General features: G+C 56.0%; 1 protein-coding gene across 2 annotated transcripts in view; it reads right to left on the bottom strand.

Moving 5' to 3' along the window:
• Positions 1-393: 393 nt before the first annotated feature.
• Positions 394-26240, bottom strand: part of PDE2A (phosphodiesterase 2A) — a 94922-nt gene continuing 69075 nt past the window's right edge. For both annotated transcript variants that reach the window (XM_058687879.1, XM_058687878.1), the window contains 27 exons: positions 21513-21622; positions 20614-20669; positions 15272-15331; positions 14535-14688; positions 14305-14357; positions 14036-14110; positions 13884-13925; positions 13259-13327; positions 12886-13016; positions 9789-9900; positions 9270-9309; positions 9071-9134; positions 8574-8646; positions 8246-8423; positions 7897-8009; positions 7146-7223; positions 6152-6274; positions 5590-5660; positions 5187-5309; positions 4745-4832; positions 4442-4489; positions 3325-3399; positions 3087-3186; positions 2735-2847; positions 2298-2336; positions 2054-2160; positions 394-1813 (listed from right to left, as the gene is read on the bottom strand). In XM_058687879.1, the coding sequence (XP_058543862.1) occupies positions 1603-1813; positions 2054-2160; positions 2298-2336; positions 2735-2847; positions 3087-3186; positions 3325-3399; positions 4442-4489; positions 4745-4832; positions 5187-5309; positions 5590-5660; positions 6152-6274; positions 7146-7223; positions 7897-8009; positions 8246-8423; positions 8574-8646; positions 9071-9134; positions 9270-9309; positions 9789-9900; positions 12886-13016; positions 13259-13327; positions 13884-13925; positions 14036-14110; positions 14305-14357; positions 14535-14688; positions 15272-15331; positions 20614-20669; positions 21513-21622 (2506 nt within the window). In that variant the 3' untranslated portion in view covers positions 394-1602. The remainder of the gene's footprint in view (positions 1814-2053; positions 2161-2297; positions 2337-2734; positions 2848-3086; positions 3187-3324; positions 3400-4441; positions 4490-4744; positions 4833-5186; positions 5310-5589; positions 5661-6151; positions 6275-7145; positions 7224-7896; positions 8010-8245; positions 8424-8573; positions 8647-9070; positions 9135-9269; positions 9310-9788; positions 9901-12885; positions 13017-13258; positions 13328-13883; positions 13926-14035; positions 14111-14304; positions 14358-14534; positions 14689-15271; positions 15332-20613; positions 20670-21512; positions 21623-26240) is intronic.

Genomic DNA, 26240 nt, shown 5'->3' with positions numbered 1-26240 from the left:
AAGAAAGGAGGGGGTTCAGAGGCCCAGGCCCTGGCTATATGGGTATTCATGACCAGCAAGCTAGAAGACAGAGGGTTTAGGAGGAGCTCTAGGCTGCCTCCTCCAGGCAGCCTCCTTGATTGCTTCAGCCCCTCAATTCTTTTCTTTCTAGTCCACAATCTCTGCCAGCCAACATGCCCTCTCACTGCTCCATGCCCAGGTCTCCTCATCTGCCACCATATCTCTAAGCCCCTACAGTCTGGCACAGGAGGTCTGTGACTCTCCTGTAAGAGGGGCTAGACACAACGGCTGGAGGCTCCAGTAGCCAAGGAGTTCTAAAGGGCATTTGCCTACCCCAGTTCTGTTCCCCTCATCCCCAAGTACAATATCTGGAAATAGCCCCAAGGGGGAGGGTTGGTAGAAAGAAATAGATTTATTCTCATGTACAAAGCGGTCAGCCCACGGGACCATATACAACAGTTGCACAGAATCCTAGAAAAACGCATCTCTCTAAAGGCAACTCAGAATAGGTAAGGCAGGTGGCCCCCCTCCCCCCACCCCACAACACATACAGAACAAAACAGAGAAGGGAGATGCCAGCAGCCGGGCTGACCCAAGAAGCCCGGCCCTATGGGGGGTCTCCCAAGCCCCAGGGCACGGGTAGATATGGCCTTGAAAAAGATAGGAGCCCTGCCAGTTGGCCCTGTCAGGGCTGAGGCAGCCCTCTCTGGCTGCAGGAATGGGGAAGGGGCTTGGACTAAGGGGGGGGGGGACACTCAGGGGGCCACTGAAGGACTCAGGGTTGGCTCTTTGCCCTAGGGTGGCAGGGACATTCCATGGCTTCTCCTGGGACTCCACAGAGCCATGGGGACTTTGATCTAAAAGGCGTCTTAGAAAACAGATTGTCCCATTCTCCTGTCTCACCTAGATAGGGGAAATCACTTGCCCAGGGTCACACAGCCAGGAGAATTATTGACTCAATTGGAGCCTGTCTTCCAGCCCTGGGATCCTTCCTGCCCACCATTCCTATCCTGCTTTCTCCCTGACCCCCCTCTGCCCAGAGCACTGAGCTGCCCCTCTGGCAGCTCCCCAGGTCCCAGTGCCCACCATAAGTATGTGGCGATCCTAAGGGGCACCTTCAGTGGCCCCGTGGCTATTTCTAGTTGTCCAGCAGAGCTAATGACTGTTTCTAAGATCTATTCTCTGCTCATTCAGATGTCCCACCCTCTCCTTGCATGAGGACCCTGGAGAGGGAAGAGGGCACAGATCTAATGGGGCAGGAATGGGGCCCAGGAGAGACCATCCAGGCTGCCTCAGAGGAGTGGCTGGGGAGGATTTGCCAAGATGTGGTCATAAGTGCAGAGCAGGGCTCGCTGCTCATCAGTCACCCCTGTGCTCTCAGAGGACAAATGACAAAATCTTGGTGAGGCTGGAAGTCTTGCTTCCATTACACAGACAGGAAAGCTGAGGCCCAGAAAGGTCGGTACTTGCTCAGGGTCACATGGTAAGTCCTGGTCTAGAACCTAGGACCCGTGGCTCTGGTCCCAGGGCACCCGGCCAGGCCAGTGGGGGGCTGTGAGAGGAGGCCTGGGCAGAGAAGGGTCCTGGGGAGGGGGGGGGGGCTCACTCAGCATCAAGGCTGAAACAGCCATTGACAGGGGCCCCAGTGCCAACCAGCTGAGGCACCTCGTACTCCTCATCCAGGAAGTCCAGCGAGTTGTTGCTCGGGAGGCCGCGGATGGTGAATTTGTGAGACACTTTGGTCCAGTGCTCACGGTTAGAGGCCACACGTTCATATAGCTCTGCCGCCTTGGGGAACAGGTCCTGCAGCAGCCTGGGGGTGCAAACGGACATGGACAGGGTCACAAATCAGACTGTGAGTAGCAAGAAGGATTAGGGCTCTACCGCAGGAAGAACTTCCACGAGAGTGTGAGGCATAGGACTGGACGCTCAAGGAGAACATGAAGCGAAGGGCCTGTTTATGGGCCCACAGGAGATAGCACCTGCATCTGCTGTGACTGCCACAGCCAGCCCTGTCCCCCCTACCCCCAGCAGACCCCCTGAGCTCTCTCACTTGTAAATAGGCATTGCGATATGCTCCATAAAGCTGATCTGCAGCTCAGGGATGTAGGCCTTCTCCCGGTCCATCATCTCCATCGGTCTGTTGCCCATGGCTTTCTCCTGCGGGCAGTGAGTCATCAGGCCTGGTCCCCTCCTCCCTCCATCAGGTACCAGGATGAAGCTAACCCAGCCCCTCCCGGCCCCAGCCCAGGATCCCTCTCCCCACAACCTGACACCAGCAGTCACTCCCCACTTACCAAGTCTCCCTGGGAGAAGAACTCTTTGTAGATCAGCTCCTGAAAGGCCAACACTCTCATCACAACTTGTGTGTGGAATCCGTCCACCTGAGCTCCTCTACAGCCCATTCCCAAACTGGCAAACTGAGGCATCCCTCAGCCCTCCTTCAGGGTCTGTCCGCACCATCCCCAGTTTGACAGGGGGTTGGCCCAGATCGGGAGGAGTGGCTGGGTTCTGGCCCACTTTCCGCCAGCCACTGACTTGCTGTGTGACCCCTGGTGAGTCCATGCCCCTTTCTGAATCTCCCCATCTGTCACCCTGAGGTGGTCTAGGTTTCTGTCTCCCCAAAATATAGCCAGGCTGAGCTCAGCACAGAGAGGGTGAGCAAGATGCAGGAGCCACACAGAACTTGGCAGGCTGTGCAGCCTACACCCTCCCAGGGAGGGGCAACACTTACTGCGATCTTCCTCGTAGTCTTCCAGCCCTTGGTCTGGTCAGAGAGGTCACAGGAGGTCATAAGGAGGCAGAGGAGGAGGCTATGGTGTTGCTTGTTCGTTCGGTCATAACCCACTGTTGGGGAGAGCGTGTGGTCAAGGAGAGGAGGCCCCACCCCCTCTCTCTGAGGGCAAGGTCCCCAGGGCCCACCTATGTGGTCCATGAAAGTCGGCACCCTGGGTGGGAGCCGAAGGGTCGGTGCTGCATCTGCCTGGGTTTGGTGGGTTGATGCTGGAGAGAGTAGGTCTCTCTTAGCACATCCCCCTCTTGGTGGTCCTTTCCCAACCCCAAGGTCTGGGGTTAAAGACAGGCACCTTCGGCCATCTTCTGGAGGTCCTTGAAGATGCGGAGGTGGTGGGCCAGATCGGTGGCCAAGATGATGTCCCGCATCAGGTCCAGCATACGCTGATAGTCCTGGGCCAGGGTGGGCAGGAGAGCGAGGAGATGTCAGGGCCTCCTGCCAGACACCCCCACCCACTCCCTCGGCTCCTTCTCCTGCCTCAGGCCAGCTCTGGGCTCCCACTCCCTCACCCCCAACCCTGGCCCCATCACCTTCCGGGAGAAGTGGTCAAAGATGTTGCAACCATGGGTGTTGAGGATGGCGATGGCCTGAGCGAAGTGGTGCCTCTGTGGGGAGAGGAATGATGGGGGCCCAGCTGGGGCCGGGGGCTCTGCTGACCACTGATGCCAAGAGAGGGAGCAGGACCGGTGCAGCCCCAGCCCCCAAGGTGAGCAGAGCAGGCAGAAACAGGGAGTCGGGGGTCCTAGTTCCCTTTCTGGGTTCTGTTTCAGCCCTCTGTGTGACCCCGGGCAAGTCCTCGCAGGCTCTGAGCTTCAGATCCCTCAGCTGTCACATGAAGGGACATGACAAGGCAAGCTCTGAGGACTTCTCAAACCGGAATGATTCTGAAATGATCCATTGGAGTCCTAGACACTAATTCATGCAGCAAACATTTGTTTGCTGACAAAGAAAGGCAGTGATGAGGTGAGGGCAAGGCCCCTGTCTCCAGATGCTGAAGGGCTGTCATTGAGAGAAGGAGCAGGCTGAGCACAGAACACAGAGGGCAGAAGTGGGGCTGCCACAAGGCCTCGTGGGAGGGAGTGAGCCCCTCATCTCCCAGGGGTATGCAAGCAGGGGCAGTCTCCAGAGGGATGTTGTAGGGGGCAGCAGGGGGCAAGGTGACCTTGTCCCAGGTTTGGCTCCTATTCTGTGCCAGACCCCATGCCAAGTGCAAGGAATTCAGAGAGATCTCAGATTTTGTCCCTGCCCCAAGAGGCTCCCATCCTGGGGTGGGCAGACACAATTCAAACAACCTAAGGCAAAACTGGGTGTGACGGGAGGTGGAGCCATCCCAGGCTTGGTGGAGTGGGGGTGGAACAGGGTGTTCCCAGATATGCCAAGAGAGACATGCTAAATACAAGTTCTCCCTGTGCAAACCTGGGCTCCGGCAGGACCTTCAGGCTGACCCACATCCCCATCCACACCTGCACCCCTCCGAGCCCATCCAGCAAAATGAGCCCGACATGCCCTGGGGTATGGCTACAGCTCTCACAGCCTGTCTGGAGAGCACGGCTTGGGAACAGGAGGAGCTGGGTCATGGTCTAACTATGTAAGTCATCAGCCTTAAGAGGATGATGGGCACAGGGATATTGGGCAGAATGGTGGTACCTCCATGACAGAGCCCTCGGAGCTGTAGAGAGCAGCCAGCACAGATTTCTGGAAAATCCCGGGAAATCTCCATTACTCCTTACATCCAGATGCAAGTGCCTGCCATATTAGGCTAGGCATTGCCCTGTCCTCCCTGCCCTCACCATTCCCCCATCTCAGAGCCCAGGCAAAGCCTTGGAGAGCCTCCTCCCATCTCCAAACCGGCTCCCAGTCCCACGAGCTCCCATCTCTCCTCAGGCTGGAGGAATGAGACTCCCAGATGCCCTGAGGAGGGTGCCCACTCTGAGGAGGGCAGAATCTTACCGAGGCCACCTGGAAGGAATTGTTTGTGCCTCTGTGGTCCAGGTCATGACACATGCAGGAAATAAACAAGGCGAAGATCTCGATGTCCCTGGTTGGGAGGCAGAGGGGAGAGGGAGATCAGGCCCCTTCCACACATCCAGAGGAAGAACGGCTGCATGAGATGTCCAGGAGCCACCAGACAGGAGCCGGGGACACCCGGGTCCCCTTCTGGGAAAGCAGCCCTGGTTTGGAGTTTGACAGGCTCACTGCTCCATGAGTATGGGACATGTGACTGTGAGCAAGTCCCACCTGGAAAATGGGGCAATGTAGCCTTCCTCAGAATCGTTAAGAGGATCGTGGGAGGTGGTGTATGTAAAGTGCCTGTCATCCTTAGGTGCCTCCCCTATCCCAAAGCAGGAGACTGTAACAGCTGCCAGACTTGGGGGTCAGTGCAGACACTCACTCGAGGTAGTTGGTAAGCTCCAGATTCTTGTAGAGCAGGTAGCAGAAGTGGGAGACAGAAAAGGCATGCATCCAGTTGTGGTAGGGGGGATCCCGGTAGCCCTTCTTCACCATCAAACAGAACCTGGCGGAGGGGAGAGGGCAGCAGAGGGGCCTCAGGCTCTCCTCTTCCAGCAAGCCCTTCAGGCTGTGCCTTGCCCCATTCCTTCCCTTTACTCATGGTCCCAGTGTCTGTGAATTGCCTCTCACTCACGGATCCTCTCCACTCCCACAGACTGGGCCACTCCTAGTCGTCCACAGAGACCCCTTCCCAGAATGCTGGGGCAATGGATGTGAGAGTAGAGGACAGAGGGAGGCAAAGACCAGGACTGCCTGCACGTGGAGGGGAGGGCTGGGGCACACACCGGGCCAGAGTTGGGCAGTCAATTTTGTAGTTATTGATGAAATTCATGTCCTGCAGCATGCTCAGGATGGCCTGGAGAGAGTAGAAGGGAGGATTCAGAGGGACTGTCCGTTTCAAAATGGGTCCCCTGCCTTGCCCCTTCTTGAAGCTTCCAAACTTTTGGAATCTTAGAACTTTAGATCTGAACTGGAGAACCATAAAACGGTAGAGACAAGCATTCTCGGATCCATGAACTTTTAGAAACAGGGGACCGAAGAACTCTTGGAACCAAACTCACACAAAATCTTAGAAAGCTAGGGAGGGAGGCGCCAACCCTGAGGCCACGTGCCCCAGGCATTGTGGGTTCTGGAGCAGCCCTTGGCGATCACCCAGTCCAGCCACGAGCCCTGGGCAGGCCCTGTGGCCCACACCGGCAGACCACATCCCCAGTCCATCTCTGAGGGAGGCTCTCTAGCCTTTGGTGATGACTCTGTCTTGCCAGGAAGTTCCTATCCACATCTAACTTAAATCTCTGGCTGTACACCCTCCACCTATGCAGTCAAATGGGGGGAGGGCCAGCTCACCATGGAAGTGTCATCCTCGGGCAGAGAGCGAGGGGTATAGGTGAAACTGGCAAAGTTGGAGTCAATGGCAGCCACAGGCTGGATCCCATCATGGAGAAGTTTGGTGTATTCATCATCAGAGACCTAGAGGGGAGCAACCAGAGTATTAGAAGATGGCCTCCACCCCCATCCAGTGTCCTCACCCTCAAAATCCCACAGTGGGAGGGAGCGCCCTGGCCCAGAATGCACCCACGGCAGGGCATGGATACTCCAATCCATGGGGTATCACTGGCAGGAGACCACTGTGGTACAGCCCATCTACTGTGCCTCCTCGCCTGTGACACCCCTCGTCTGTGACAGCCTGTCCTCAGCAAAGACAGAGAAACACCACTTCGGGACACCAGCAAACAATGCCAGCCTTTCATAGACACTAACTTGAGGATTCTTTCTTTCGGGGGTAACATCCCAGAGTCTAACCTTAATCCTTCCTATCACAGCTTTGACCCTATCCACAGAGTCTGGGACCTTTTGGTTTGGACACAGGGAAGAGGAAAGTGACCACCACACACTCTAAACTAAAGCCCAGGACAGCTTTTCTGAAACAGGGTCTGGGAATGAGACAGATTATCAGCAGACTATGGAGGCGTGCATGACCACTGAATGTAGGCAAGCTGTGGGAAGGGCCCTGAGTAAGCTTCCTAGCCTTCAGTAATTCTCAAGGTGGGAGTCATCACCGGATATGGGGAACACCTGGCCAAACCAAATTCCTCCCCGGGATGGGTCCTGCTGCCAGCCTTGGAGCTGAACCGGAAACTGCTTGGAAGAGGCTGCCCCAGAGGAGAGCAGGAGGCCAGGCATTGCTTTGAATCTATCTTCTTATCTTCAGGAAAGGGTGATCAGAAAACCCAGGCTGGTCCTGGGCCCCCGAGGAACTGGGAGGCAGGGAAGAAATAGGTGGGCTGCAGGGGACCCTGGGATCCTGAGAAGAAGGACAGAAGCTCCGTGCAGGCCTCACCTTCATGTGGTACATCATCATCTCGTTGGCTAGGTGGCTGCGATACTGGGCCTCATTCACTTTCTTGTATAGGAGGGACTAGGAGAGAGAGGGAAAGGTGGGGCTCAAACTAGGTGGCTATGAAATCTCAGAATGCCCAGGACTGGGACAAAAGGATCATATAGCCCCCCCCCCCCCCCGCCCCGTTCCTGTCCCATGCTGGCTCTAGTTCAAGCTTTCAAGCTCCAGCCAGAGTAGGGACCCCCCTCCGACTTTCACCCATACCTTCCCCCCTTGCCCCTCCTCCCCAGGTCCTCTTAGCATTTGATCCGGCACTTTGCACCCCCTCCTGAGCCTGCCCCAGTCTTCAGTCATGGAGCCTGAGTCCCACAGCAGAGACAGAGATGCAAGGAATGGGTTCGCCTCAGGAACCTAGTGGTTGGATTCCTGGCTCAGAGCCAACTCTGGACAATGAGACCCAACATTTCCCAAAAAGAAGCTGATCAGGGGCTTGGGTTGAGGCTGCTTGGCAAAGAGGGTGGGTATTAATGACAATTGGGGTTTCCCCCTGATCCCAGGAGGCTAACTTGGCAAGATAGGAAATAGTATCCCCAATTTTCAGATGGGAATCTGAGGCTAGAGGTGACCAGCAGGAACTGAAGGCTGCACAGCAACCCAGCAACAGAGCTCAGACTCACAGGGCCCGTCTGGACACAGGCAACGTGAAGGTGAACAGAGGGTCCTGCACCGGCCCTGCCCTTTCCCCACTCACATGGGCTATGCTGATGCCACAGTAGATGGAGAAGGCGGTTGCCAAGTCCTCGTCGAACTTGCTGAACCATGGTCCGTTAATCTTGTTCACCAGCTCGGCCACACCGATGACCTCTGGGGGCCGGAGAGGGGCTAGGACCGGCTGCTGGGTGTGTCCGGCGGCGTCCGCCCTCCCAGGGTGTCCTCAAGGGACGTCCCAGCCAGGGTAGTCCCGTCCTGTCCTTTCTGCTTCCGGACGCTAAGGCGGTGGGGAAGGGTCGCCGACCCTCCGCTCGGCTCCGCCCCATCCTGCTCAGGCCCCGCCCCCGCCCGAGCCCGCCCCATTTCCCGGAGCTGCCCGGAGCTCGCACCCTGGTTCTCGTTCTTGATGGGGAAGCAGAGGATGTTGCGCGTGCGGAAGCCGGTGCTGTCGTCCACACCACGGTAGAAAAGCGGATGCGCGTACGCGTCCGGGATGTTCAGGATCTGGCCGGTGGTTGCCACGTGGCCCGCAATGCCCTGGTCAGCCGGGATGCGGATCTCGTAGCTCTGCCAGGGCAGTGATGGAGTAGAGAGGAAGTCAGCGGCCGGCCACAGAACGGACCATGGACTGTCCCGCTTCCTCCTCCTTGGGCGCCTTGTGGACTCCCGGCCCCCAGGACTACGGCCACACACTCCCTCCGCGCGCCTGTGCCTCACCTCGTCATCCACCACGCCCCCGTCGAACACCTTGGCCACCAGCTCATTCTGATCCAGCAGGAACACGGAGCAGCTGTGGGGAGACAGCCACGGTCCACAGGACCCTGACAGCCCTCTCCCACCACCCCCACTTCTCACGACTTTAGGCAAAGCCTAGATTTCTGAAGCCTGAAAGGTGCTATCCGTTATGAGAGACCCTCCTGAGGGCTGGCTGACTCCAGACATTAGTTAATCCCAATGATTTTTTTTCTTGTAGTGCCTACTATGTGCCAGGCACTGTGTTAGGAGCTGGGGACCCAGGGCCAACAAAGTGAGCCCTGCCCCTGCTATCATTGAACGTTATTAGTGAGGGTCACAGGCAAGAAATAAAGGATCACACAAAACATGATAGGGTCCCGCAAGAAGGCAGTGGAGGGGAAAAAAGAAGCGAAGAAGGAAGGGGATGAGGACCCAGGACTGGGGCCTCTCTCACCTTACCCTGGGGTAGACTGACTTACATCTCAGCATTGCTGAGGTTTCTGGCCTCTGTGATGATCTCCTGGAGCAGGACAGAGACATCATCTGTGGGAGGGAGAAGCATGGAGGGCAGTGGTGAGACCAGGCTAGAATGCCGAGGCCAAGCCCTGCCACCTCTCTTCCCCAAAATGCCAGTCCCCGCTCCCACCCACAGCCAGGCATGGAGGCTAGTTCACTCACCCAGGTGAGTGAAGAGGTTCTTTGCCACTTGGAGAAGAGCCTGGAATGGAGGAAATGAAAATCATAGGGGTTCACATTGCAGAGGTGTCACACCTTCCATCCCCCTGCTTCCAACAGCTCCAGGGTCTTCTCATGCCCCCTTTAGGGCTCTCTGGACAGGCTGGGGACTGGCACAGTCTAGTTATATCATTTGGCTACCAAGTGAAGGAGTGGAAGTATAGCCCCAGTGAAGGTGCACAGTAATCTTGAATCTCAGATGCTCATTCACCTCTGCTCTAGCTGCCCAGATGTTGCTGTAGTACCCAAGTTGAACACTAGAGGACGGTCACATACAGTGCCTGCAGCCAGCGGCGCTGTCCTGAGGACCCACCAACATCCCTCTTTAAGAAGCCTCCAGGGCACTAGGTAACCTTCCTGCCATGGGTCCAGAAAGACATGGGCTTTTCCCTTATGGATGACGCTCTGGGGCTGAGAGCTGGGCGACCCCTTCCCCAGAGTGGCTCCTAGAAGGTCACTCACCTGGCACTCACACTTGAGCTTTTGCTCTTTCTGGAAGGCCAGGGTGCTGGTGAGCACCGTGCTAGTGTAGTGGAAGCAGTGCTGGATCACATGCTCATCCTGGTCCGTGAACCTGGGGCAGAGGGCAGAGGTCACTGGAGAGGCAGTGGACAATGGATTTCTCCCTGTTTCTCCTTACTTCCATTTCTCCAGGAAGCCCACTCAGAGACGCAGTAGCTAACCATCACTCTCCTCTACTGGGGCTGTTCCCTGCACAGGCAGCTGGGCCAGCTTCCCCCTCAGACTTGGGGCTCCCTGAGGGGAGGACTCTAATCCTCCTCAGACTATTGTTGATTGAAGCCAGAGCCATGTCTCTATCCTCTGACTTCAGATTTATCCAGACTGAGGCTGGGTCTCTTCTCTCGGACTAGAGACTTGCCCAGGCCAGAGGTGGATACTCTCCTGCTCTTCCCAGGGGCCCTTCTGGCCTCACGAAGTACCCTGTCTTGTCCAGCTCCTGCCACTGTCCTACTCACCCTGAATCTGCAGGCCCTGATCTGGTGCCTCCATAAATCCTGAGGTGTTTGTGAGGAGGGTAGTGCCCACCTTACTCAGACAGCTAGCTCTCAGCTGAAAAGATAGCCCCAAATCCTTTTTGAGGTTATTCAATCTGGCCACCAAATGACTCATCACTAGGGAGTTTTGTGGGGCCGGATGGACCAAGTTGGGGCAGGACCTGCTCTGGGGAGATGGGTTAGCCTCTCCATGTGGGGGTCTTCGGAGTGAGGGGGAGCAGGGAACACACCTCAAAGATCTTGACCTTCTCTCTGTCCCCAGATTTCCCTGCCTAGGCTTCTTCCCATTTTATGGCTGGTCTCAGTGCTCCTCTGCCAGGATGTCCCCCACTCATGCTTGTTGCCCCATGATTTGGGTGTACATCCCCATCCCCACCAGCCTGTGTCTGTCTCCCCACCTTCCCTACCAGCCTGTGTCTGTCTCCCCCTTCCCTACCATGACATTTGAGGCCCCTCAGTCTGGTCCCACTCACCTCTCTCCCCTAATCTATGGGTATCTCTCATACTAAGCCATACTAAGATCCTCCTCATTCTGAGAAAACCTCAGTCTCTTTCACACCTTCACGCTTTTCCCCACACTGTTCTCTCTGCCTAGAATACCTTTCCCACCCTCCTCCCTCTTGGCCCTGAAAATAAACTCCAAGTCTCGAAGGCAGGGACCATGACTGTACCACCCAGTGCAGAGCCTGGTACCAGGGAGTTATATGGGAGGTGTTTGCTGAATGTTTTAACTATACTCTACCTCTGCCCTGGCCACCAGCCTCATCACACGCCCAGCTCAAGGGACTCTGGAGTCCCCGTTCTCTGGGCTCCAGGCAGCTTGTCTGCAGTCACTGCTCTGAGCTGAACCCCACCTTGGCTCATGCAATCATTCAGCACTCACTCCCTGAAATATGTGGGACCCAGAGATGGCCACAAAGTTGTCACCAAGGCCCCATCTCATTTCCCTTCTGACACCACCTTTCCTCCAGGTTTAGGGCCATCTCAGAACCCAGTCTCACAGACAGCAGCCCCTAATGAGCCCCTTCCCTCTGTACTCCCCTCCCCAAAGGCCTTTCCGGGGCCACCTGACCAATGCAGGGCTGGATACAGTAGGTGCCCGACTTGTGTTTATTGAATGGTGTAAATGCTCCCACCGCTAGGATACCAACCACAGATGACACAGATCCACATCCTCCCTGCCTCAGTGAGTTCTACTTCATCTCTGTCTTCACTTCCCCAGGCCTGTCCAACTGCCTACAGAGCTCTGTGCTGGCGGGTCCTGCTACTCAGGCCTATGACTTTCATATCTCTGCCCCACCTATGCAGACTCTGTCCCTGTGCTTCTTACATCTCTATAGTCCCAATATCCCGGTCTCCACTTTCTGCAGGACCTCCAGGCCCTCAAACCCAGTCTGCTTGCTTGAGCCCCAGGGGCCAAGCTCTTTGTCAGTATCTCTCTGCATCCCAGAATCAGGACCCACCCCTCACCTGCCTGCTTCTCCCTCCCTATATGATCCAGGCACAAACTGCTAGATCATCTGGACCAACTCTGGCAGCATTCACATACTGAACCTGCACCCAGGATAGACATGGCTAATCAATCACAGCATTGTTTCTCACTAAACTAATATTCATTCTCAACCCACTGTCTCAGGCAGCTACCACCAAGTAATGAGTTGGAGTAGAACACCAAATCTATTTGTGATACTACTTTTAGACCCCAATCTGACCTCAGTTCTTGCAAAATGCTTCCCAAGCCTCTTTACCTGACTCTGCCCTGCCCCTCCGTTTCAAATGATTCTTATAGCTGCCCTGTCAGTGTCTCTAAAGCCCCTTAGCTTAGCCCAGCCCCCCAGCCTATTCCCTTTAGCCCTTGCCCACAGTGTGATTCATGCTCTGCGGGTCCCAAGGAGTTCACCCATCCCAGAACTTACCACCCCTCCATCAGCCAATTCCCAGCAGAAAAGCCAAAACAGGGTGATGGCAAGTGGGGGAAAGACCTACTCTAGCAGTGGATAGCCCAAACTGGGGGAAGTGGGCAGGCAGAAGGGGAACTCATTTGGACCTCAACATGATTTTATTTTATTTTATTATTATTTTTTTTTTTAAATTTTTTTTCAACGTTTTTAATTTATTTTTGGGACAGAGAGAGACAGAGCATGAACGGGGGAGGGGCAGAGAGAGAGGGAGACACAGAATCGGAAACAGGCTCCAGGCTCCGAGCCGTCAGCCCAGAGCCCGACGCGGGGCTCGAACTCACGGACCGCGAGATCGTGACCTGGCTGAAGTCGGACGCTTAACCGACTGCGCCACCCAGGCGCCCCCAACATGATTTTAAATAAGTCAAAATGGGTGATGGAGAGTCAACAATTACCTGCGCCCCAGCCAGCAGCTGCAAGGGTCTGGCACCTTCACAATCCCATAGTCTCTTGCAGCAATGAACCATTTGACCCACCACTGCTGGGGCAGTATCCCCTGCCTGGTGCCCTTCCCTGTTACCCTAGTAGAGAACCCTGCCCAGTCTTTCAGCTTCTGATCCACTTCACCCCACCAAGACTCACAAGTCTCCTCCGAGCTTGTTGAAGGCGCAGGCCAAGGCCACCACCTGGTCAGTGGCCCGGCTGATGACAGGAACGCAGAGCATCGCCTGCAGCTCACAGCCCAACATGCTTTGCAGCTGTTGTACATCCTCCTGCAAAGGGGGAGGTGTGTCAGGGCAGGGAAGGAGGGAGGGACCATGCTTCCCTCCCCTAACCCTCCACCACACTCTGCAACAGGCAGTTCTAAGGGACCTCTGTGAGATGGGAAACCCTAGGACATGGGTATGGGTTGGGAGAAGGTCCCTGGGGCTTGTTTCCCCCATTCCCAGGCTGCCTTGTCCCAGAGACCCTGTCCCTTTGCCTCCTCCCCTGGTCCAGCCAGGCCATGGCTTACAGAGGTGAGATCCTTCAGCTGGATAGACTTCTTATCTTCCACCACCTGGCCCAGGCGTCCTGTCGTCAACTGGAGAGTGAAGAGAGGCTGAGCCAGGGCCTAGTTCTCTCTAAGGTCAGGTGACCTCAGACTCAAACCCCCTCCCAAGTCTGGAAGTTTCCAGACCTTCCAGACACCTTCTTCAGTAAGTCCAAATGGTGGGTAGAGTCAACACTGGGGGGCGGGGGTGGAGGGTGGGGTGGGGTGAGGGTCTGCTCTTGACTAGAATCCCCTTTGGATGACTTTAGGGTCTTCCCTAATTAGGAATGAGAAAAGCAAACCCCAAGGATCCTCATTGATTTCAAAGATCCTGAGAGAGCCAAATCCAGAAATGTTCCAACAGAAGTAAACTGGCCCCAAGAAAGCCTTTCTATAGATTGTAAGAGAGCACTCCTAATGGATCCTGTTCATGAAAGATCGTGACCTCTCATAAGATTTCTTAATAGATCCCAAGATCCAGATAATTCCATCAGATTCCAAGAGATTCTAGTAGAGACCCCAGTCTCTCTGGGCAGATCCCTGGAGTGTGTAGCTGGCCTTAACTGCTCCCACAGAATCCAATACAGAGGACGGTCGCAAGACTCACCGGAAAGCTGGTTTCTTCCTCCAGCACTTTATCTCCGATGACCTGAGCAGCAGAGCGGGGGTGGGGGTGGGGGCAGTTAAAGGGTGGGCAAGGCTGTTCCCCTCGGAGACCTGAGTCCCCCGCCCAGCCCCATAGTGGACCTGGGCCCTCACCTTGCAGGAAAGCTGGAGATTATCCTCGGACACCAGCAGGAGGCAGCAGCGGGATGCCTGGGTCTCCTGCTGCAGCTGAAATGCAGGGACCGAGAGGGGCTGACGGCGGATCTAGGGCCACCCCCACTCCCCAGCTCTCGCCTCTCTGAGGCTCCTCAGGTAGAAGGAGGAGAGAGGAGGGGCAGGGCGTCGGAATCTGAATTGAGAAGGAGGGCTCACTGGGACCTAGGTCCCTGGAGGATCACAGGGGGAGAGGCACGGGCACTCACGTATTGGAGGACTTTGAGCTGGAGGGACGAGGCATCCAGGTCGTAGAGTTCCCCTGCAGTGGCGACGCGCCGGTCAGAGAGAAGGCTCACAGACTTCCCCAGAGGTGCTCCACCTGCCCGCCCAGCCCATGGACCTCCCTTCCAGTTGCCACCTGGCTCCCCAACCCAGACCGCACCCCCTCCAAGAGGCCCCTCCCTTCCAGGTTAGACCCGCTGGGCGGGGTCCTTACCGCACAGCTGCAGGATCTTTTGGTCCTGGTCGGTGTGAGCCACACCGCCCTTCTGGTCTCCCGCCACCCCCGCCGGGGGGTTCCGGACTGCTGCCGAGGCGGCGCCAGGCCCCCGGGGCTGCAGAGCCTGCACCCTTCGCAGGGCCACCAGAGCCTGTGACGAGCAGGGTGGTCAGCGAGTCACTCGTCCCACCCTCACCGCACACACCGCGTTGGGACCCTCGCCCTTGCTCAAACCGTTCTCCCTCCCGGCGAGCCCACCACCCCCATCCCGGTCCCAAACAACGCAGCCCTCAGGGCTCCACCCTGCCTGTGGGCTCCCACTGCCCCAGGAGCATCCTTCCACCCTTGAACAGCTAAGTACTGGGTTGTCTCCCACGCCTGCCCCCAGGCTCTTACAAGACAGGGCAGGGTCAGATTTCTCAGTGTCTCTAGCACTCACGGGAGTAAAATCCCAGGAAAGAGCCTCATTATCGTGAAGGGCACGGTCTTTCCTAAGTATTGACAAGGTGTTTGTGTTGCCTCATCTCACTGGTACCATAAGCAGGTCAGTGCTATCCTTATCCTCATTTTCAGATGTGAAACTGAGGTTCAGAGAGGTTAAGTGACTTGCTCAAGGTCATACAGCCCAAAGATGCTGCACTGCTTGTCCAGCTCCCCGGCCAGATCATCTCCCCACCGGCTATGATGAGGGCCTTCAGCAGCCCCCATCCTACCTCAGCCCTACCCTCACTCACATGCTTCTCCACGGCTTGCAGGCTCCACTCTTCACTGTCACTCAGCTGGCCACAGTGCACCTGGAGGAATATGAGAGGGGGACCAGCTGTGACCTCCCCTAGCCTCCTGTCTCTTCCAGAGTGCCCTCCTCATGCCCAGCACACGCTTGTCCCCACCAACACATACACACTCCAGTCTGTGGGCCTCAATGAGAAGCCCATCCTTCTGACCAAGCAGATAGCTCCTCCTTCCTCCAGGAAGCCTTCTGGGGCTAACCCAAAGAAATAGAACTTTTCTGATCTCTGCCTTTTCAGTCACTGTCCCATCAACAACACAGTCCAGGTGTTTAGTGAGGAAGGGGGTTACCTTGGACCCTCTTCCATCTCTCAGCCCATAGAAACCTTAAGCCCTGATTATGGAATCAGTGGTATTAGTCTCAGCCTCCAGCTCCACCTTTTCTAAGTTGGGGTTTGAGCCACCCCAAAGTCTGAAGTAAGGGAAGAGGTTCAACATTTAGGATGTACCTGCTGTGCCTAAAGAACTTGAGAGGAAGATGGGTGAATGAATGAAAGGAGAAAGAAAGTGCTTGCCTTCCATGTGATTCTCTCACTAGCCCACAAGGCAAGCTTCTACCCTGCATATAAAGCAAGGCCCAGAAAGGTGGAATTGCCTTGGCCAAGGTTACACAGCAGGAAGTGGCAGAGTTGGGATAGCACCACCCACTCCCTCCCCTCCTCTGCCTATACCTTCCCCTCTTTGGATCCACTCTCACCCCTCCCATCCCCCAACCTCCACCAGCCTGTCCCTCTCCAACTTCCCTGTGTCAGTCACCAGGAATATCCTCAGCCCATCTTATCTCTGTGAAGGCCGTTCCCGCCACCCCTGTTTGGGCAGTTTGTAAGAAAAATGAGAGACAGAGACAGAGAGACCATGAGAGAGAGAGAGAGAGAGAGAGAGAGAGAGAGAGAGAGAGAGAGAGAGGTGGTAGTCTGGGGCCCCATTGCAGGCCCTGCCAGCCAGGCTCCCCACCTTGTCACCAGCTTCCTGCGCTGACTCAGGGCAGCTCACCACCTGCAGGGCTCCCCACAGTGCCTGCATGGGGTCTCTCCTTCATCCTCAGCTCCCCACTCAGCAGCCCCTGCCCGCCTTGCCTCTGCTCTAGGTACCCTGCCTGGAGCAGATGGAGAGGAGGAGCCCAGCAGGTTCTCAGAAAGCTCACAGTCTGGCGGGGTGGGGTGGAGTGGGGGATACAATTGGAGGGGTGCAGAACCTCATACCTGAGGAAGTAGGAGAGGGCAGACTGTGTGGGTGAGAACCGAAGGCTTGTGGGAACTCAGAGGGGGAGGGCATCTGGGAGGCTTCCAGAACTGGCACTGAAGTATGAGGAGGAAATGTGGGGCCTGAAGAGGGGGGACACTGCAGGCAGGGGCTGTCCTGGCAGTCCTGGCTGGTAGGTGGGCTGGGGATATGAGGACCAGGGCCGGGGTGGGGTCCATGGTGCTGCAGGGGGAAGAGTCTTGAATGCAAGCCTAAGGAATTGGACTTTAGCTTAATTGTACTGGGGACCCATGGGGCAGACTTTAGCATCTGTGGACCAAAAATGGTATTGAAGGCTAAGCTCTGGATGAAGTGCCATCTATGACTCCCATAGGACAGGGAGTTGAAAGAGACTGAGGGCATGATTCATTTGTGTATGCTTACATAAACATGTTGGTATTTTACTGTGCTATCCTTTTTGTCCTTCTGCCTTGACCCATTTCTCAGGAAAAGGGAAGACTGGGACCCCTCCCCCACCCCCCACCGCAGGGCTGTGGGCACAACTAGTTCCTGGGTTGGCAATACAGCCTGGTGCCAATCAATACAGAGCTGGTAGACTGAAGGAGAGCTTCAGGAGGGCTGGAGAAAAGGAAGGAATCGCAGAGCCCACCCCCACCCACTGGACCCCACCCACCCAGCACACGCTCCTGGGCTGCCTCAGCCCATCCCCACCCAGCATGTGCACAAGCCCACATACACAGTCTCATGAAAACCCTCCGCACTGCCCATACACTCGCTTTGCCATGGAGATACTCAGGCGTGTGTGCACACATGCGCACACAGAGTACAGTCCCAGACTCAAAGACATCCGCACACGCACACTCACAGCATCTACACCATCCATACGTGCACATGCGCACCTGTACACAGGATACTTGGGTCCACACACCCAAGAGCCACGCACACACTTCTGGCCCCCCACTTGCAAACACACAATCACCAACATCCACACGTGGCTTTTTGCTCACCAACAGGAACACACACTTGCAAACTACTCTTTCTTGTTAGTTAGGGAATGTGTCTGGGGTCCAGCGGAACACTCAGGAGTGGGCACTGGGGCTGTGGAGAGGGTTGAGAGCCCAGCACAGCCCCTATAACCCTCACCCACACGAAGTTCAACATGGCTAATTGCACGAACACCTCATCCTCACGTAAGGAGCTGGTGTGACTGGCACAGCTGAAGAGAAGAATGGGCATAAATCACGCATCAAATGCTAGAGACCAAGGGCCGCCCACTCCTGGAACTTATTATCCCAGAACTGAAAAATAGAGCTAAAGACTCTTTCCACACGAAGAATCTGCAATCAAAGCACCTTGAACTACAGGGTACAGAGGCCCAGCACTCAGCCAGGCAGCCCGGCACCTGGCTGGCATAATCCTCAGAGAGCCCTCCATTGACCGTTTCTCCATCAGGCTCCAATATTGCAGGGCTCCCTGTTTCCTTGCTAGCATTCGCCATCATTTCTAATTCTATTCTTATTTCGCTCACTTGTTTGAGGTCTGTCTCCCAACCCCTCCAGACTGTACGGTCTGTGAAAGCAGGGGTCAGTCACTGCTGTTTGCAGCACCTATAGCACACAATGCCTGGCGGTGCTCAAGAAATATGTCTTCCATTGATGGATGGATGGATGGGTGGATGGAAGGACAGCTGGAAGGACGGGTAAATGGATACCAAGAGCAAACAAAGACTCTGAGAGGGGAATGGGGCTTGTGGAGGAAGTAGCTGGTGAGTCAGCCCTCCCAAAATATCTGCCTTGTGGCACTCCTTTTACCCTTTGTACCCTCTGCCCTGAGGATCTGGTAGCAGTTAGGAGGGCTGTGGCTGCCTGGGCTGCCTCTCGAATGACGTGAGATCCACATCAGATGTGTATGTGTCGGGGAGAGGGGTGTCCTGGGGAAGTTCATTTCTACCTGAGTCGGAAGGCACAGGCTTGGAGTAGAGGTGGACTGTGAATAATCTAAACACCTGTCAAGAGCTCCTAAAAAAACCACAAACTCTTCACTGCCCAGGGTATTTGAGGAGGTGGGCAGACAGTTGTCAGGAACTCCTCCTAACAGCCAAAGCCCCAGGTAACATCTTGCTCAACAGCACACACTCCACACCTCAGCCTCACCTGGATCGAGCTCTTTTTCCAACCACCCTGCTCCCCACCCTGCCTGGGCTCATGCTGTTCCCTCCTCTTAGGATACCCTTTCTAGTCTTCTCTGCCTGTCAACCTCCCCCCTACTCCCCAAAGCCCCACTCAAATGCTGCCTCCACCACGAGGCACCCCTTGTTGCCCCAGCCTCTACCCCTGGAGCACCTGCTGGCAGCATTTATTCCATTTGGCCAGTTGTAGCCTGAGGCTTTACCTGCCTTCCCCCAGACTAGAAGGCAGAAATGGGTCTCACTCCTCTTTCTGCCACCCTCCCTACACCCAGCTGGGATACCTAGAGCAGGGTTTTTGCTAGGGTGAATTAAATTTAATGTGGCCCCTCTGCCTCCCCAGCACACAACACACACATACACACTGGCCTTCCCCCTCCCCGCCCCCCCCCCCCAGGAGAAAGCAGAAGCCTGGACTCCCAGCTCAACCTGAGCCAAGGTGAGCAGTGGTCATGGCAGCCATCCTCCTGCCCGCAAGATGAGCAAACTCCAAACGTCCTCCTCTTGCTGGAGTTGCTGCCCTTCTGACCCAGCCCCTCCATAGGAGATCCTTCTCAGGGACCCCCAGACTCTTCTCCCTCCACAGAAGTGGGGAACGAATTACCACCACCTCCCGCTGCCCACCTCTGCACATTGCCCCTGGCCCTGGTCCTCTTCCAAGCCACCAGCTCTGGCACAGATTGGGACCAAAAGAGGGAGGGAAGCGGTGCTGAGAACTCTGTGCCAACAGCAGATCCATCCCCTGCGGGAACAGAAGCTGGGGGTGGGGAAGCAGCTTGCCGGAGAAACCGAGGGGCCGGCAGCTCCCTCAGTCAGGCAGATGGGGCTTCTAGGAGACCAAGCCAAGCACTCGTTCCTTCCTCTCCTCTCCTGCCCCCCACCGCGGCCGCCCCCCCACTCCCACCGCCCTCCCCCGCCAGCAGCTCAGGAAAGGTCAGGCGCCTCAGAAACCTTTAATTCCGTTTTAATGAGCTCTGGAGGAGTCCCACGGGCTCAGGAGGACCCACTCTTCATCTGCCCACGCCCCCTAGTCTGTGCCTTATTGAGGTGGTGCGGTGGAAGCGGACCCCCAATAGTGGCGATTTGGGGGCGCTAAACCTCGGTTTCTAGGACAGGACAATGATTTTGAATGCCCACCTCCCGTATGGGAGAGCAGGAAAGAGAGGCTGAACCAGCCCCACCAGGCTCAGCCAAACCCTGCCGGTGGAGCAGAAACCCGATGAGCTCCGCCAGGGGGCAGCAGAGGGCAGGGGGCGTCTCGGCCTGGGTTCTCTGCCTGACTGCACCCCCCCAACCCCGCCCCCCTGCCCAGGCCTGGCATCCCCACTTCCCACAAAAGCCCCTTCCCCCTCCATCTCCCTCTCCAGGAAGCCCGCCCTGGTCAGCCATGGGGCTGGATGCCTTCCCAGGCAGACCCTCCGGGTGGGCCTCCCCCACTCCTGCTCCTGAGCTCTGGCCACCGGAATCTGACTGAACTTCTCATACTATCTCTACTTGTCAGGGCCATGTCCATCCATCATTCCTCAGTGTCTTTCAGGCCCTCTGTGGACAAAGCTCTTGGCCCCCAACCCAGCCGGGAGGATGCCAAAGAGGAAGTAAGGTCAGGGTTGCACCAACAGCTCCATGGGGCTGAGAAGTGCAAAAGGGACTTGCACATGTCTCTGGAAGTTGCTGACTGGGCCAGTGACTGCGTCCTGCCCATTCAAGGTAGGGCAGAGTGCTGGGGTGTGGGAGAAGCCAGACTCCTCCTAGACCCCATTTCCTCAACTCCAGCCCAGCTTGCTGTAACACACACACACACACACACACACACACACACACACACACACCCTAGACAGGCTCCATCTGCTATCCCTCCCTTGGTCTCCACTCCCCCATCCCACCCCACACTGTTCTTACCAAGATGACGGCTGCCACAGCCCCAGCCTCCTTGTCCACCAGCGGCATGACCAGCACTGAGGGGGAGAGGGCAATGAGGTGGTCCTGTGGGGCCAATGAGGCTCAGAGATATGGAGCCAAGCCCCAGGGTGGGGGAGACAAAGACACAGACAGAGAGGCCGGGACAGAGACACAGAAAGACCCAGAGACCCAGAGAGATGGGGGGTCCTGAGGTGGCAACAGAACAACCACAGCAATGTCCCCTGCATGGAAGGAAGCCCCCTCATGTTACAACTCTCCTGTGACCACCCCCAGCAACCCTGAGAGAGCAGGAGGCAGGTAAGGCTGAGCACCCTTATTTTACAGATTGGGAAACTGAGGTCCAGAAAGGGGAAGTGACTTGCCCAAGATCACACAGCAAGTCAGGTCTCCTGACTCCCAGTCTTGTGCACTTTCCACATCGAGACAGAGGACACAGACCTAGAGAGACTGAGACACGAGGCAGAGAGACATGGCGGACAGGGGGTGTGGAGAGGAAGAGAAAGAAAAATAGAGACAGTGACAGAGAAAGCATGACAACAACACAGCCCATCTAGCATGAGACACAAGCACGTGACCACTGCGGCCACTGGCCACTGAGCCCTAGTATGTGCCCGGCCTTTAACATGCGTTATCTCATTTGCTCCTCCTCAAAACACCCCCTCAAGGTAGGTTCTCTCATCCCCATTTTATAGATCAGAAAATCGAGGCTCAGAGAAGTTAGTAGCACAATAGAGAGAGAATTAGATGAGGGGATTGCCGAAGACACAGAGCAAGAGGAAAAAGGAGACAGAGAGATGAAGACAGGGATAGAAGATAGATGGGATCTGGGGAGCAGGGGCACGGTCCCTCCCTGCCCCTGCCCAGTTCCCAGTCCTTACCTTGGGTATCAGGAGCCAGTGGGGCCATCAGTCTGGCCAACGGCTTCCCCGGCAGGTCCGAGGGGCCCAGTCCATTGCAGCCCAACCGCTTCCGGGAGATCACAGCCTCTCTGAAAAGAGGGTGTATGTGATCCTACCTCTCAGTCCCTGGATCAAAAAGGTGCAGGCCCCAACCTGGGGATACACAGCAGGCTGGACTCTGCACATCTGCAAGGATCTAGACAAGCTGACCGGCCATAGGGCGGACATGAGGAGGACACAAATAAAAGAGATAGGAACCCTGACCTGTCATGTGGAAGAGGCAGGCAGCCACAGTCTGGCCTCTGGTGCCTCTTTGCTGGTGGGTATGTGAAAGTACCCTGGGGCCCCGTGCAGGTCCCCCAGGGCAAGTAAAGCAAGGGCTCAGAGCTTTACTTTAAAAGGCTGCCTCTTTTAAATCCTGCTGTGGCCACTACTTAACCTTGGGCAAGTGGCCTACCTCTCTGAGCCTCCCAGGGAGAAAGAGTGTGGGGAAGAGGAGAACCCTAACCAGCTCAATCCTCAGGAAAGCCATTCTATACACCTGAAACTAGTGTTACACTGCATGTCAACTATACTTTAATTAAAAGAAGGGGGGGGGGGAACATTCTAGAGCAACTTTCAGCACTAAGCACAGGAGGGAGGACTCCAGAGGTAATCGTCGTAACTAAAGTACCCTCCATTCCCTATGTGCCATGCACCATCCAAGCAACTCATAGAGATTGACTCAGAATTCCCAACAATCCTATGAATTAAATATTATCATCATTTCCATTTTCAGGCAGAGACACTAAGGCACTGGGAGTTAGGAACCTATCCAAGATCCCATGGTTAATAAGTGGTAGAGTCAGGATTTGAACCCAGGCAATTGGCACCAGAGCCCATACTCCTAACTGGCTGGTGTGTTTGAACCTTCCTAAAGACCCGAGGGGATGTGAGTTTCCAACGGGATTGGTATGAATGGGTGTAGGTGTGATGGAGGGGCAGCGGGCGGGGGTAGGTGATGTAGGAAGAATGAGTCTCTCTCTGCCCTCACTACACATACCACCCTACCCCCCCAACCCGCCTCTAGCTCTTCCCGCTGAATTAAGTGCCTGATTTTTCACCAACTGTCACTCCCTGAGGATTAATTGTCCTGGGTTCCTCATCCCTCACGCTGCCTCCACTTAATTGTGTTTGTAGGAACTGCCTGGCCTGAAGAGAAGAGAAGCCTTGGGGGGCTGGGACTCCAGTGTGTGCATGTGGGGTCACTAAGGGGAGCCAAGCAAAGGCCAGATGAGGAAAAGAGAGGAGGTGGCCTACAAGCCTCCTGATTAGGAGGTCACGGCCTCTAGAGAAATTGAGGACTAAGAGGTTGAGCTTCTTGGTAAAGTTCACGCCACATTCTGAACTGGATCCATTCACTCCTGGCCTCTTGGTTCAAAATCTACAAGATCCAGTGGTGTGTCCCACCTTCTAGCCCTCACACGCTGGGCTATTAGGCTCCGGGAGTGCTAGGCCCCAGCTCTGCCCTGTCCAACTGTGCCAATCACCCCAGGAAGGAATAGGAATCTAGGGTGGCAGGAGGGCAATGCAGCCATGGTCCTGGAGACTAAATTGATAAAGGCGGGGTCTTCATGGAGGCAGGGGCCAGGCCACCTGGAGGCAGGTGACCCTCAGCCAAACCCCTCTTGTCGAACCCACCCAGCCACTTGGCCTCGCACCGTCTGGTTACTAGGCAACCACAAGGTGGCGCTGGTCCCTCCGTTGCTGGTCAGTAAAGGCTGTAGTTTCATCTCTCTGACCCCTGACACCCCTCTTCCCCCAACCCTGCCCCAACCAGGGGCTGGCTGCCTTGGCTTTGCCCTCTACCCCACACCCCAGGAACCTGATGAAGCCTTTCTTCTTTTCTGCACAAAACTCCCTCCTCTGTGCTCATGGCTCCATGACTCTCCAGCCCCAACTCTATGAGCTCCAGACCCCAGATACCCAAAGTCCTCCTGGAAGCCTGCCCTGGATGTCCCGAGGTTGTCAAAGGCACCCAGTCCCAACCTGAATTTATTCTCTCTACCACCAAAAAGTGGCACAACCATCCCCCGGGTCCCTTGTGGCTTGTCCACAAACTGTCCCAGCTACCTCCCTCTTCCTCACTTCCCCCATCCAATGAGTGAATCACCTCCCATGCATCTCTCACAACTTTTCCCCATGGAATTAGTATCAGAGAAGGCTTCCTGGAGGAGGTGATGCTGAGTTGGGTCAAGGCAGGCAGGAAGGGATGTGCAAGCAGATGGAACTGCATGTGTAGAGGCTCAGAGGAGAGAAAGAACATGTGTCTGCCGGATGGCCCAACTGCAAGAAGGTTAGTGTGTCTGGACGGCTTGGAGCGAGGCTGGAGAGAGCCCTGAGGAGCTGGGCATGATCCTGAAGGCAGTGGGAGCACCAGGAGGGACTTGAGTTGGGGAAAGTAAAAGTCAGGTTTGCTTTCAGGTGCATCAGTTTAGCTGCTGGGTAAAACTCTCACTACAGAGGGAGAATCTGAGAGACTGGAAACCTCTTGTAAGGGAGGGCCTCTGGTCTCAGTGGTCCCTGGTCAGCAGAGGAGAGGCGGGGCTTGGGCAGATCAACCTTGACTGAGCCCACATCTCTCACTGAACACTGGGGCCTCCCGGGAGGTTAAACCCTCAGAAATCCTTAACCTTGGCACCTTGCTCTGCAACCTGCCTTCCCTGGCCTGGCCACATCCCGCAGTCCCAGGCAGGTCTGTGCCGGGCCATGCTCACCTCAGCCCACCCCCCATGCAAGCCCTTTGCCTCTGCTGCACCCTTCCCAGAACTGTTGTCCCCCGGGAAGTTTTAAAGACACCCACAGACTGGAAGGGGAAGGGGAGGGCCCAGGCTGAGTCTCCTCCACCCAGATGAGGGTGGGTGTTTGTCTACCCTCACACCCCAATGGCTCCTCCCTCAATTTAGGACCCTCTGCCCTGCCTCATCTCCCCTCCTGACGACTCCAGCCTCCTACCTCCACCTGCCAAGCTGATGGTGGGGGTGAGGGGACTTCACGCCAGGGGCCAGCTGTACAGGTTGAAGGCTAATGACTCAGCCCTGGTGCCTGGGTGGTCATGGCTGTCCCAGTGGCGATAAAGACAGATGGGCACAGAGTGAGGAGAGGAACGGGCGTGTACTTTATGACGGTTCTGTTCCTTTAACAATTATTTGTTTAGTGGCAAGAGTGGAGAAAAAGGCTCTCTGTTGGTAGGGTCAAATGGCCTGGAAAGAGCTGAGTGCCCAGGCCCTCTTCTACTCCTCTGAGCCCCTTCTTTGGTGAGGCCCCATCCCCTTTACTGAGCACCCCCCCACCCCACCTCCTAGGGCCTAAATCTCTCTGTGACCTTTCATCTCTCTAGGGGACAAATTATGATTCAGCCCAGAACCTGGACCCTCCCCTCCCCTTCCCTCTCCCAGAATGTGAGACTCCGGAGATGGGAAGAGACTATTTCCTGTGTCCTTTGAGACAAATCAGAGGAACACAGATTCTGTGGTAAAAAAGGACCAGGTCAGCTCTGAGGAAGGAATGTGTCAAGGTTGGGCCCTGGGACCCCCAAATGGTAGCAGAGGGAGACAAGCAGCTGGGGCGGGTGTGGGTGGTGTCTCCGTGGCAGCTGAAAGGCCCCAGACTCTGACACACTCAGCACTGGGTCGTGAGAGGCTTCAAGGTGGCAGGAGACACAATAAGAAGAGGAAGGTGGCAGGGCTGGGGACTGAAATAGGCTGGGAGGTTGAGGGGGCTCCAACAAGAGAGAGACGAAGACTTCCAGGAGGTTCTCCCCTCCAGTTCTTGGAATTCAGAGCTGGACCAGCCCTCAGACATTGTAGTGTCTTACTGTCTCCCAGGAGTGGACAGGGGCCCAGCGTGATCTCAGGACACCCCCCTGGATCCCAAGTCTCCTGACTCCCAGCTCGTGTTTCTTCTTGTGGAAAGACCCATCCCTGAGGGAGGCCGTCATGGCCAGACACCTTTTCTGGAAATTGGATCTTCCTTAGTGTCAGGGAACTATGGAGCGGGCCTCCTAGAGCGCCTCCAGCTGGGCTGTGGGAGATTAGGGAAATGTGGCCGGTTGAGATGGAGCCACACAGGGAAGGGCTTTGCTAGGGACAAGAGGGCATGAGCCAGCACGAGGGGGGCAGGGAACCCAAAACGCTTTGTGAGGATGAAACTGGGCACCTGCGAGCCCACAGGGGTAAGGGGGCAGTGGCAGGAGGGGCCTCCCCATTGTCCCTTGGATGTCTCCCCTGCCTCCCTCATACTACCCTGAGCCCATCCTCTGCCCCTTACCCCCGGGTCCTTATCTGTCTTTATGACCCGACTCTATTCACACCTGCTGCTGTTTGCCAGCCCTGCCAGCCCTCCAGGGTTTCCTGGAGCAGGGCCCCCTCCACTGGGCATCTGCCTCAGCCTTAGCCTGAGGCAGGTGCCCAGTGTGCTGCTGGGGCCAGAACTGCAAAGGTCACCATTGGAAGGACCCTGTACCAAGCCCCATCCATTTTATAGAAAAAGACTGAATGAAGCAAGAAGGGAAGTAATTTTCTCAAGGTCACCCAGATGGGGAAATTGAGACTTGGGGGGTGGAGGGCAGCCAGCAACCACTGAGCTCTGACTGTGTACGGGGCACTGTGTATCCATTACATCATGACACCAAAAGACAGGTCCTACTGTTACCTCTGTTTTAGGGAT

The sequence above is a fragment of the Neofelis nebulosa genome, chromosome 10, assembly GCF_028018385.1.
Source record: "Neofelis nebulosa isolate mNeoNeb1 chromosome 10, mNeoNeb1.pri, whole genome shotgun sequence".
In the NCBI taxonomy this organism is placed as follows: domain Eukaryota; kingdom Metazoa; phylum Chordata; class Mammalia; order Carnivora; family Felidae; genus Neofelis; species Neofelis nebulosa.
Note: the sequence above shows the minus strand (reverse complement) of the source record. Positions and strands in the feature narration are given on the sequence as shown.